Raw genomic sequence first — 13,894 nt, 5'->3', positions numbered from 1 at the left:
GCACAGTCCACTACAGCGCCTTACCGCTCGGCTAATCCCATGCGTCCCAGAGGGATGGAATGAGGAACACTACTGACAAATAGTCTCCTAGATAGTGCAGAGTTTATTAGAGAGGATAGTAGAAAGAATTCGTACTGTTGGAACTGAAGAGCAATATCCCTGCTTCAGCAAGGAGACTGTCTATGCAACCACTCTGGAAGGCACCAGTGGGCTGTCGAACTCCATATGACGGACTGGATTTAACAATTACAAAGCCGAAGGTGCCACCAAGCCATAAACCTGAAACCATGGTTCAAGCCGTATTATACCACAGTATAATTCCTGAAGATGGCGACCAGTTGGATCGCCGAAATATCGAGTCAAGTTGATTTTAGGATCAGGCAGCAAACCCGAAGAGACTTTCAATACATATCGTCCTGTTTCTCCCTATAACTGTTGCCTTTGTTTGTGCAGCAGCTCTGATTTTTATCACAGATTTTGTGGCAGCAAAGGAAGACAAGGAAACAGGAGGTTGTATGGCCATTTTGTTCCATGGTATGGAAAATTATCTTGGTTACTTTAATTTCTTCTAAAAACAGAATGCAATTTCTGCTTCAAGCAGGGTGCTAAATAGTTTGCATGTAAGTCCAGCACTAGGCATGACTGTATCTTTCTGTAGTTATCTTGCCATTACAACCTACTATGGTTTAACATTATCTACTGACACTCGTAGCACCACATCAGACTGGGTACATAAGCTCTTCCCTCCAGTAGACTAAATCCCCCCCCCCCCCCAAGCGTTTTAGGATAAAAGTGATATTTTCAGCAGCTCACCTTCATTTTAATTATCTTGTTTCTAACTTCTGTTAAACCTTCCTCTACCCATAATTTTTTGCAGTCCAGCATTGTCTATGTCCATAATATCTCTATAACTCACAACACCATTACTAAAGTTGAGAGTGTTGAGCTTTTCTGCTGCTAGCCAAAATTCTTAGAACTCAGAAGTGCAGTAGGAGATATAACAGTTTCAACTAAAAGTGTTCCTTTGCTTTACTAATACAGAAATACTCGTCAACATTTTGCTGAACTAGAAGGGTGATATTTTCTTGGAAGACATCTTTTCTCTCTTTATTACAATAAAGACATTAGGACACTTTTATGCTTTGTTACAATTACCAAGATTTAATTTTCCTCATAGAATTCCTGCAGGACTGTTCTTCCCAAGACCTTTTATTTGTGAGAGTGTTGGTTATCTCTAAAAGTCCATCCATACCATTTACAGATTTGTTTTTGTGTTTCTGGGGTTTTGTGGTGTTCCTGTGAACAGATATAATCCAACCAAGCAAGAGTCCCACTTGTCTGGATAAGCCTTACACAACAGAGGTGTGGTAGGTTCCCCAAATGATGCATTAACAGCCACCCATTCCATCAATTCGCAGCACATCTTGAAATTGACGGACTTTGTTATGCCATCTTTGTGAGCTGGGCAGTTAAACTGAAAAACAAGCTCTCCAAAACACACAACATTCCACCATCACATCGTATGGTAGTCATTGAAACATGCCGAGAATTTATGGTAATAGAAGACTAGTGGTTCATGAATCCTTTGTTAACTATGTCTATTCCCATCGACCATCACTGCCTGAGCCCCTGTGGTGAGAGTGCAAGAAAGCTAGAGGTTAGACTTGCATGATGGAGAGGTAAATACATAATACTGCAAAGGCTCAAGGACTTGTTTTGCCAACCCTGTGTTCACAAAACGAGTTCCGATTCCTTTATGCTGCTTACTGTAGGTACTGGACTGAGGAGACTCGCACAATGGCTTCAGGCCATGGGACACACAAAGCTAATTACGCACACACACGCACACCTTGTTACACAAAGTTTGGTTAATCATACAAGTGTAAGGACCTTGGGAACCTCATAATTTCTACTACACTTACTTATGGGCAATAAATTTTTGGGCTCAGGGATCCATATGAGCTGGTGGGGTCGTTAAATAACATCAAATAGGGTATATTGCAGCTATGAACGTGTGTGTGCGTAGGGGAGGGCGGGAGGGGCAATTATAACCAGAGTACAAGTTTTTACTATAGCAGAGCTAAGATGTGATTAAATTCAGGTGTTAATGTTATTGTATACAAGAAACTTAATAATATTAACACCACTAAAGGAATCTCGTATAGAATCTGAAGAATATAAACAGATAGACTGCGACTCATTACATAAGGAAGGTGTACACCAGCCAGGCACACTAGAATGTTCATTTAAAAGTAGACAGAGTCCTTCAGAGTTGAAACACACACACACACACACACACACACACACACACACACACACACACATTCATCTATGCTCAACTCCCACACATGTGGCTATTATTGACTGCGGGTGTTCAGGCCTGAATGCAGAGGGCAGCCATTCTCGGCTGAGATGGTCAGTCAGCATAAAGATGAGGTATGGGTTGGTGATGGGAAGGAATAGCAGGGGAGGAGATAGTGTTATTTCTGGGAGTGTGGTGAACATTGAATGGAAACAGAGAAGGGGTTACAGGCAGGTAGACAATTGGGACTAGTGAAGGTTGAGTGTGGGCAGGGGGTTATGGGAAACAAGGTTATGTTGCAGGGAAGTTCCAATCTATGCAATTCAGAAAAGCTGATGTTGGTGGGAGCAATAAATATGGCACCGCCTGTGAAGTAGTTGTCATTTCGGGTGGCAACTTGGTCAGTTTGATGCTGACCATTGATGCAGACAGGCTGTTTGTTACTGTTTACGCCCTTGCAGAATGCTGCACAGTAACTGCAGCAAAGTTGGTAGACTTCATGGCAGCTTTCTCAATGTGGCCCTGCCTCTGATGAGGTAGGAGATGCCTGTTGCAGATCTGGAGCAGGTCGTAGTGGGGAGGCATGTGGTGGAATACCAACGTGGGAGGGATGGGGAAGATACTCCTCATTTCAGGTCACAATGATAGATTGACTAAACCATGGTGGGAAAATCATTCCGCAGCTGCAATCCTGGGTGGAACTGAGCAATGGGGGAAGGGGGCTCGGGGCACTCCTTTGTTGGGAGTCAGTGGGTATGTGGAGGGTGGCAGGTGCCTTGGGAGACGAGGCTAATTTCAGACACCCTTATGTACTGCGCAAGATACTCGATAAATTATCACTAAGCGCATAGAAAGAACATTCAGTTTTAACCAGGTAAAGGAACAAGTTGACATTGGAAGTGATTATATCTACAGACCATTTACAACATGTAAATGAAATCATAGAATGGAGCAATTTGTATTAATTATTTTGTATGAATTATCACACCTGTATAAAGCTTTTGACTCAGTCTCAACTGAATTTCTACCTTCATCCCTTGAGAAACAAGGCACCGATTCAACTTATGTCACCATACTGAAGAATATATACATCAATGCTGCAGCTTCCATTAGACTTCACAGTGAGAAATTCAAAACTGAAAGAAGAGTAATGTAAAGTGATTCTACATCATCAAAACTGTTCTGGAGGTGGTTTTCAGATTTTTAAATTGGAGGAAATTACAATGAAAACATCTTAGTGGATCATATAAAAACAATTTTGTTTTGCCATAGAAATTGTACTGTTTGCCTTCAGCAATGATAAATTTCAACATGATCAGAAGAATTTAACACAAGTTTGAAAGTGGGTTTGAAACTTTAATAATATAATCAAGATTAAATATTAACTCTCACTGAAAAGAAAACTGTATAATTATTTAAAGCCGAGTTTTATATTTTACGCATTTGACGACTGGAGAGAGAGCATAAACACAAGGGTGAAAACAGCTTGGAGTAGTTTTGGGACACCGAATAGTTGTCAAAAATAAGATTTTGTTGTGTCTGAAAACAAAGTTTTCAAACAATGTGTAACTTATGATCAGTTTTGACCTAAAGCATTGAGACATGAACGGAAGGATGCTTAGTGAACAGCTGAAATCAGGGTTGGCACAAGGATCTCCAAGTGAAATTCCCTCATATTTCCCTGATTTCCAGACAAGTTTTAGCATTTTTCCCTGACAAATTTTGAGATCTCAAGGGTAAATAAAGACATAAGTTGACTCATAAAAATGTATTTCTAAACATGTGAGCAAAAACCTTAAGTATTAACATAACATGTTTTGTAACTGTTACGTCTGCCACAGATGGCCACTGCCAGGCACTCTACACTCAAGACACCCCTGTGTACCATATAACATACACAAGCACTTGCAGTCGCAACCAAGAGGAAAACAACTCTTCAAAATAAACAGAACTTGCTAGAGACTAATGCGAACCTTTTTCTGCAGAGTTCACCTCACAGACACAGGGAAAGTTGGAGTACTCTGCCAACCTCTGCCAGCTTTATAAGGCCAGCGCAGCAGCAGTACAGCCAGTTCCTCGCCGAGCTAGGACCAGCTCCGACGGACCTCACCAACGCTCTTAATGAATAGTCGTCTACATGTTATTTGTTTTATTTGTGTGTTTAGTGATATTTCGAGAAGTGTAGTTCAGTTTCAATAACCGACATTATACTGAGTGTTCTACAATACTGAGTATTCCTCAGTGGCGATGAGTATAGTGGAAGGAACCGACGACCATCATAGTTACGACAGCAGCACCTACAGAAAGGCAACAGTTCTTTCAAGGACTTCTGCACCAGTTTTTGGAAACTCTGACACAACTGATCGCTGAAAACCGAAGCCTCCACCGCCCCGCGATGTCACCACCGTTCCAGGCATTCAACAATGAAGTTGAAGAATGGGAAGCATACGAACTACGTCTCCAGCAACACTTCGCAATCCATCAAGTCACCCAAGAAGACAGGCAGCGTGCTTTTTTCTTGTCATGGAACCAATTGAAGATGTATGTCCTGCACACGAAACTACAGCCGCTGGATTCCGACTCCCTCACCTTCACCGCCAACTGTGCGACGTTAAATGCCTACTACAAACGCCGATATCATGTCCTCGCAGCCCGCGTCAAGTTCTACCAATGCCAGAAGAAACCTGAGCAGACCTATCACCAGTGGGCCGCCGAACTGCAAGGTCTTGGCAGGAAATGTAAGTTTCACACACGTTTCCAAGGAATCAGATGCTGATGATATGGCACGCAGCACCGGACGCCGCTTTACGCCGCTTTCCGCCAGGGCGCCCTCAAGTTAGAGGACTTGTCCCTCTAGCAGGTCGTAGAACTAGCCTATAAGTATTAAAAGTTTATATGCCAACTAGCTCTGCAGATGATGAAGAAATTGATGAAATGTATGATGAGATAAAAGAAATTATTCAGGTAGTGAAGGGAGACGAAAATTTAATAGTGATGGGTCACTGGAATTCGAGAGTAGTAAAAGGGAGAGAAGGAAATGTAGTAGGTGAATATGGATTGGGGATAAGAAATGAAAGATGAAGCCGTCTGGTAGTATTTTGCACAGATCATACATTAATCATAGCTAACACTTGGTCAAGAATCATGAAAGAAGGTTGTATACATGGAAGAACCCTGGAGATACTAAAAGGTTTGATATATTATACAATGGTAAGACAGAGATTTAGGAACCAGGTTTTAAATTTTAAGACATTTCCAGGGGCAGATGAGGACTGACCACAATCTATTGGTTATGAACTGTAGATTAAAACTGAAGAAACTGCAAAAAGGTAGGAATTTAAGGAGATGGGACCTGGATAAACTGACTAAACCAGAGGTTGTACAGAGTTTCAGGGAGAGCATAAGGGAACAATAGACAGGAATGGGGGAAAGAAATACAGTAGAAGAAGAATGGGTAGCTCTGAGGGATGAAGTAGTGAAGGCAGCAGACAATCAAGTAGGTAAAAAGACGAAGGCTGGTAGAAATCGTTGGGTAACAGAAGAAATATTGAATTTAATTGATGATGGTCGAAGTAGAGAGGATATAAAATGTAGCTGGCAATGGCAAGGAAAGTGTTTCTAAAGAAGAGGAATTTGTTAACATCGAGTATAGATTTAAGTGTCAGGAAGTTGTTTCTGAAAGTATTTGTATGGGGTGTAGCCATGTATGGAAGTGAAACATGGACAATAAATAGTTTGGACAGGAAGAGAATAGAAGCTTTCGAAATGTGGTGCTACAGAAGAATGCTGAAGATTAGATGGGTAGATCATTTGAATAAAATAGGGGAGAAGAGGAGTTTGTGGCAGAACTTGACAAGAAGAAGGGACCGGCTGGTAGGGCATGTTCTGAGGCATCAAGGGATCACAAATTTAGCATTGGAGGGCAGTGTGGAGGGTAAAAATCGTATAGGCAGACCAAGAGATGAATACATTAAGCAGATTCAGAAGGATGTAGGTTGCAGTAAGTACTGGGAGATGATAAAGCTTGCACAGGATAGAGTAGCACGGAGAGCTGCATCAAACCAGTCTCAGGACTGAAGACCACAACAACAACAACAACAACAACAACAACAACAACATCGTAAGTTCGAAATTTCTACAGCCGTCTATCATCGACTGGAATCCTGGACAGATGTAGCAGCAATCCATGACGACGCTACGACGGATGCCGAAGACATCGCTGCAATCCAGGACCACGCCGCACTCCTACCGGTGCTGCGGTCGGAGTACGCCTCCACAACAAGACGCCGAGTCGCACCATCCCGGCCGAAGCCAGAAGCCACTGAAGCAACAACACAACCAGCAACGTTGTCGTGGGGATCGTCTCCGCTTGCCCTCCTGCCCCACCTGCTATTCAACACATGATAGAGAAGATTGCCCAGACTGCTGGGCGCAATGCACACACTGTAGCAGGGAAGGCCATTTAGCGTCCATTTGTTGCGCAAAAACAACCACCTCCAACAACCGCCAGCCCAGGCCATATCCAGACGGCTTGAACACCACCCCTATGGACATCAACCAGGTGGACAACTCCTCGACAAAAAAAATTTTTATAGACGTCACTATCAATGACAAGCCTCTACATCTGCAAGTGGACACCGGCACAGCAGTATCCTTGACTAATTACACTTTATATGCCAACATTGGTTCACCACCCTTCTCTCCAGCCCTTAAGTGCCTACTGGCGTACAATAAGCAAGAGAGAGCTATCCTAGAACAATTCACGGCTCAAGTCAAGTACAAATCGTTCACCGTCCAGTCACGTTTCTGGTCGTCAACAATTCCTCCACAGCAGACTTATTCGGACTGGACGCCTTCCGCTTATTCGGATTTTCCATTGAGGACGATGTTCTCCTAGTGTCTCAGCGCGTTCCTTTTCCTCAAGTTGATGCACTCTGTAATGAATTCCAGGACCTGTTTTCACCGGGCATAGGCTGCGCCAACGATTTTGAGGCCTCGCTCCAACTCTGTCCCGCCGCACGGCCCCACTACTTCCGGGCACACCAGGTACCAGTGGCACTACAACAGCAGCTCAAAGAAGAACTCCAACGTCTTCAAGATGAAGGGGTTGTCCAGCCCGTGCGGTTCAGCTTGTGGTCCACGCCTTTAGTCATCGTGCAGAAGCCAGGTCGCCGCCTTCGCCTCTGCGGTGACAGTCTACGGTCAACCCACAGCTTCTCGTTGACAACTATCCCCTTCCACGACCGAAAGATCTTTTTCGCAAATTGGCAGGGGGCTCCTACTTTACCAAAATCGACCTAGCAGAAGCATATCTCCAAATTCCTCTTGATATTTCCTCCCGCCAATACACTGTTATAAATACTCCTTTCAGCCCCTTCCAACTAAACCGACTCATGTTTGGTTTAGCCAGTGCTCCTGCAATCTTTCAAAGATACTTTGAACAACTTCTCACTGATATCCCGGGCTGTATAAATTACTTAGATGACAGTCGTCACGGGGTCCTCCTCCGAAGAGCACATAGCCAACCTCCCCCTCCTCTTCCTCCGCCTTCGAACTGCAGGTCTGAAATGTAATATTTCTAAATGTTAAACACCTTCCATACCCTCAAAAAGCAGCTCCAATCCGCTGCATGTCTCATGCCTTACGATCCTAATCTTCCTTTGATACTTGCTACGGACGCCTCTGAGTATGTTGTGGGCACCGTCCTGTCTCACAAATTGCCGGATGGCACAGAGCGCCCCGTAGCATGCATCTCAAAAGCTCTCTCCACAGCACAAATCAAATATTTCCAAATCAAGAAAGAAGCACTTGCCATAGTTTTTGCCTGTTCCAAGTTCTATCCCTTTCTCTATGGCAAGTCCTTTCACATTATTACTGACCACAAACCACTCCTCTCTTTATTAGCACCTTCCGCACAGTTACTGACCAAAACATCCCAATGTCTCCAGCGTTGGGCGTTGTTCCTATCCCAATTTCGCTACACCATGCATTTCCGTACCACCTCCCAGCGCACCAATGCGGACGCCTTGTCGCGTCTACCACAAGGTTCGGACCCTGCTTTTGATCAATTGGACCTCCTCGTTTTTCAGGTTGATGATGACGTCCAAGAGCGCCTGAAGGCATTTCCTGTTACAGCTGTCAAAGTAGCTGCAGCCACCGCAGCAGATTCCCTCCTCAGAGTCGTCCGACTCTGCATTCTGCATGATTGGCCATCCTCGCTGCCTCCTCAGGATCAACGCCACCTCCAGTTGTACTATTCCATCCGACACCAGCTTTCGGTGGTGGATGGTGGTCTACTCCGCTTAGATTCAGCAGAACCGAGGGTCATCGTTCCGAGATCCCTGCAGCCAACGATCCTCCACATTCTACACCAGGGGCATTGGGGGATCGTTCGCTCAAAATCCCTCGCAAGAAGGCATGTTTTTTGGATCGGCCTCACGTCTGACATCGCAGAGATGGTGCGGCACTGTACCGTCTGTGCCCAACAATTGCCCCGTCCCCCCAAAAATTCCTTCCCTGGCCTATGCTGAACGGTCCCTGGGAACGCATCCACCTTTACTTCGCGGGACCATTTCTGAGCCACCAATGGCTCCTAGTCACGGATGCATTTTCCCATTCCTCGTACGTCGTTCGGTGTTCAGCAATCACCACGCACGTTACTTTATCAGCCCTCGCAAAAATATTTTGCTTGGAAGGATTACCGAAAGCCAGTCACGGACAATGGACCACAATTTCGGAGCCAGGAATTCCTCTCCTTTTGCACTGACAACGGCATCCAGCATCTTCATCTTCTTACCCCGCCCTTCCATCCCCAATCCAATGGGGAAGTGGAACGCCTGATCAGGACTTTCAAGACACAAATGCTTAAATATACCAAAGACCACTCCCTTGAAAATACTCTGACGCTATTTCTCAGTTCCTATCAAGCCACTCCGATAGGGGACAAAATCCCAGCAGAAGCACTCCACGGCCACCAACCCAGGACCCTCCTACATCTTCTCTTGCCCTCTTCAAGAATTCAGATTCCTCCTGGACAGTCGTGGTTCTTCCCTGGCTCCTTAGTCTGGACCCGAGGTTTTGGCACTAACGCAGGTTGGCTGCCCGCCGTCATCCAGCGTTCCCGGGCTCGCCAACTTTTTGACGTCATCTTGGATGGCCACAGTCCGTCACCATCAAAATCAATTGCGTCCTCGCTACCCTGTGCCACCTGCACCGCACCCTATGACACGGACCACCACCCCCTCTACAAACCAGTCCGGACCACCTACACAGACCCCTTCAACTACTGCCGTCTCACTGTTTTACCTGGGTGACGTTTCAGGGCATCAGTCGCTGCCACCAGCACCACCAACACAGCAACCGCAGCCGACAGACCAGCTGCCCGGCCCCTCTTTGGCGCCTCCCCACCAGCCAAGGGCCACCGATGAAGACAAACCGATGCCACTGGTCCCACCCATGCCGCCATCACAACCAGTACGCCAGTCAGCCCGCATCGCAGGACGTACAGCACCGTATTCTCCAAGAGGCAGCCTCCACAGGCTCCTCCAGGGAGCCGCAGCCGCAGATCTCCACGACGCAGCAGCTATCGATCTTTCGCACTGCTCCCCCCATGGAAGGGAGGTATGTTACGTCTGCCACAGATGGCCCCTGCCAGGCAGACTACACTCAAGACTCCCCTGTGTACCATATAACATACACAAGCACTTGCAGGCGCAACCAAGAGGAAAACAACTCTTCAAAATAAACAGAACTTGCTTGAGACTAATGCGAACCTTTTTCTGCAGCAGTCGCATCAGAGACACAGGGAATGTTGGAGTACTCTGCCAACCTCCGCCGGCTTTATAAGGCCAGCACAGCAGCAACACAGCCAGTTCCTCGCCGAGCTAGGATCAGCTCCAAAGGACCTTACCGACGCTCTTAATGAATAGTCGTCTACATCTATTTTTTTTTCTTTGTGTGTGTATAGTGATATTTCGAGAAGTGTAGTTCAGTTTCAATAAACGACATTATACTGAGTGTTCCACAATACTGAGTATTCTTTGGTGACAAACTGTTTTTAGATGGAGAAAGCTAGCCAAATGGTATATACGTTTCATTAAGACCTCTGATGCTATTTTATTTCAATAAAGTGAAACACATTTGGTGTCAAAAATAAGCTTTTCGTTGGAGTCGCTAGACAGATTTAAAATACCTTCGCTGCTTTCAGAAATAGCCTCAGAAAAAAGTAGGCCTCTTGAATAAAATGTACAAGGTGGGGAAGAGCCGTGGAAACGAACACTATAGGTGTTATGTATTATTCTACAGGTACTGTGTGATTTTTCTTTCAAAAAACACGTGAGTACATAGCGTACAAACTGCAGTGACTGCCACAATTTTCTCCTTCTTATTGTCTATACTTTGTAATATATAAACTACTTTCAAAGTGCCAAATTTTATCAGACCAAATAAAATGCCTATAAAATGTCACACTCCACAATGTACCTGTCGTGAAACAGTCACAATTCCTGAAATCCATCGCCGGTGGCCTTTGGCCTGCTGAGGGTTACCCCAGTCCTGGGTCCATGGATAAACCATGAAAATCAACTGCATTACACTATGCACAGAAACACCCAGCCTGCGGGCAGATCGGTGAGACCAGATCCGACAGGCAGGGCCTACACATTAATAGGAAAGGATAAGCTTCAGATCGGCAGGCCAGATCCGTTAGAGATACTTGCAGAATGGCCTGTGGCTTGCCGTGAAGTCCACTCGTGTGGCCAGCTATCACACGTCACAGACACCATGTTGATGAAAATGAGACTGTGGTGATCACCCACGCAACAGATAACTTGCGCAAATACTCTGAGAATCAATAATAATGAGGATAGGTAGCAACTCACCGTAAAGATTATCACTGAACCACAGACAGGCACAAAGACAATGACACACTCACAACTAAATTTTTGCCTACAGTCTTCGTCAGAAAACGAGTGCGCACACACATTCACACAATCACCCAGACACAACTCACGGACACATGACCACTGTCTCCTGCTGCTGCATCAACAACCTCTGAGAATCAGATCCAAATACACCACTCCTCACACTTCCCTGCCTCTCGTCGCAGCTGCTAGACAAGCATCAAGTGGTGGTGGCAGCACTGACTGCAAGCTGTGGAGAGGGGTGGGAAGGGGAGAAACAGTAGGAATGAGGGTGTAGGGAACAGGTGCACGTACTCTGCTGCACCCAGCCAGGGATGAAGCATAACATCTCAGTAAACAGACAATTTAATACTACTGAGACAAAAACAAGACTTTTCCAGTTTTATTTTCTTTCAAATTTCCCTGATACATTTAAAATTCCCTGATTTTCAGAACTCGGGCAAACCCTGTGAAACACACATTTTATGAATTACTGAGGCAGGAAAGCAAACGGATCAAGGGACAGATTGCACTGGAAGACTTCATTATATCTGCAACAAAAATGAAATGGATGTGGGCAGGACAAATGAATGGAAGGAAAGGAAGAGTTCTTTTTTTGGATTCCAAAAGACACGATAAGATTGAGACAGACATCTGAAGGTGGTTATTATTATTATTATTATTATTATTATTATTATTACTATTACTACTACTATTACTACTACTACTACTACTACTACTACTACTACCACCACTACGACTACTAGGGAAGAGCTATTTACACAAGTACACATTAAATGAATAAAATTACAATTCAAGAAATGAAATGGAATATTAAGTGCTATAGGTAACTGTAAATCAAATACATACCTAATTGCTCCCATGATTGCACCCAGTTTCCATGTCCAGAGTCTCTCAAACAAAGCACCCATTTGACACAGAAATCTAATATGTTCGTGACCAAAGGAATGGCCGCGTCAAGGTTTTCCAATTTCACGTCTATTGACTGTCTCAGCATATGATAAACTAATTTTACACTAAGTCTGTGCAAATTTAAAATGGAATCAACTGTACTCTTTTCTTTCTGAATATTTTCTCCTTCAGAGGGCAACAATTCATATAAAACACTAAGGAGCTTCAAGATCAAATCATAAAATGCACACTGAACAGGTGAAGTCCATATAGTTTGCCATTCTTGAGCTGACCAATTGGACCAGGCAGTAATCAGCTTTGAAAAGACAAAAGGTATTGAAGATATTGTAAATGCAACTGTGTTTCCGAATCTGCATGAGTGCTTGGAAGCTAACAAATCAATGAATTCTTTCAGTGCTAAATTACTGACACTGGGTATAGGTTGACCTTTAGCTGCTAATTCACAAAGTACTGATATGCATAGTTTTTCATCATTTTCAAATTTTGTTAGTTCAGTAAAATTGTTCATTGCATTTAGAACATCACTGAAATACAGATAATTCTGCAGCACATCCTTTTTTAAAACTGTCAGAAACAATTGTATGTATTTTTGTAAAAATGGCATACATGTATATTCTATTTTTGTAAGTTTCACTGCTTCCACTGATATCTTTAAGGAATATATTAAGAAGTCAAGATTCTCTTTAACTGAGTTATTTGCTGCGAACATGTCTGATAACTTGTCAATTTTCAGTGCTGTATCTACAAGCACTTGTAGGTACTTGGCACCACAGCATGATAGGATGTTTATGCACAGCTTTCCTCTGTCCAACATGGTAGCAAAGCTTAAGTTTGAGACTGCAGCTTCATTTAAGGTATCTCTTAATATCCAGTATGCAGAATAACAAGTATTCATTAATGCTTCATTACTAGAAATGCTGCTCTTCTCAACCAAAAATATAAATTCTGAAATGCTGAAAGCAGATGCTGTCTCCCCCTAAAGAAAAAAAAAAAAAAACATGACACGCCATTAGTAAAAAATGCATTCAAAACTTTAAGAAATAGGCAGAAAAGTAATTTCAAAACAATGATGCAGATTAATCACAGAATGCTGGCTTTCACAGCCGGTACTTGTGCTAATACTAGTATTTGATTTATGGACATAAGGCTGGGGTCCAAAGCATAATTATCTGCCAAACAAGTTGTCTTCCGCTGCTGGAGACATCATCAGAGGCTTTAACCATCACAAAACTGTTACGGTTTGGCTTGTGGAACCTGTTTGAGTTTGTGATAGTCATTAAAAAGCCTCTGATAATCTCTTTGGCAGTGGAAGATGAAATGTTAGGCAGAGAATTATGTCTTGGACCACGGCCTTATGCTTATAAATCAGCAGCAATACCTGAAGCACCCTATCAGAAGACCAGTAATAATGATTAATAACAATGTATTATTAAATAAGATAACAGAAGAAAGATAAAAAGAACGGACATAACATGCTGATGCAGCGTAAAATTATCCCAGACAATTTCTTGTGGACTGAGAAATCTAAAATGGTACCTTCTTTTGTAGAGTAGCAAAGATGGAATTCATAATTTTTTAGGTACATCAAATAAGGTTTTTCACTCTATAAGAGAAGGTCTTACTCATGAAATAGGCTACACAGCCAATCTGCTTCTATTGCTGTACGTGTTTTGCAAGGCGAAGATGAGGAAAGCACAAGAGTCAAGGTTAATGTCACTGCAATAAAGGCTACTACAGGTGATCATACTGTGAGCAGCAC

General features: G+C 43.7%; 1 protein-coding gene across 1 annotated transcript in view; it reads right to left on the bottom strand.

Moving 5' to 3' along the window:
• LOC124798432 overlaps nucleotides 1-13,894 on the bottom strand; it is a 292,118-nt gene that overhangs the window by 195,335 nt on the left and 82,889 nt on the right. Inside the window, exon 4 of the mRNA XM_047261841.1 lies at nucleotides 12,073-13,111. Within this exon, the coding sequence (XP_047117797.1) occupies nucleotides 12,073-13,111 (1,039 nt within the window). The remainder of the gene's footprint in view (nucleotides 1-12,072; nucleotides 13,112-13,894) is intronic.

This window comes from Schistocerca piceifrons, chromosome 5 (assembly GCF_021461385.2).
Source record: "Schistocerca piceifrons isolate TAMUIC-IGC-003096 chromosome 5, iqSchPice1.1, whole genome shotgun sequence".
NCBI lineage: Eukaryota > Metazoa > Arthropoda > Insecta > Orthoptera > Acrididae > Schistocerca > Schistocerca piceifrons.
Note: the sequence above shows the minus strand (reverse complement) of the source record. Positions and strands in the feature narration are given on the sequence as shown.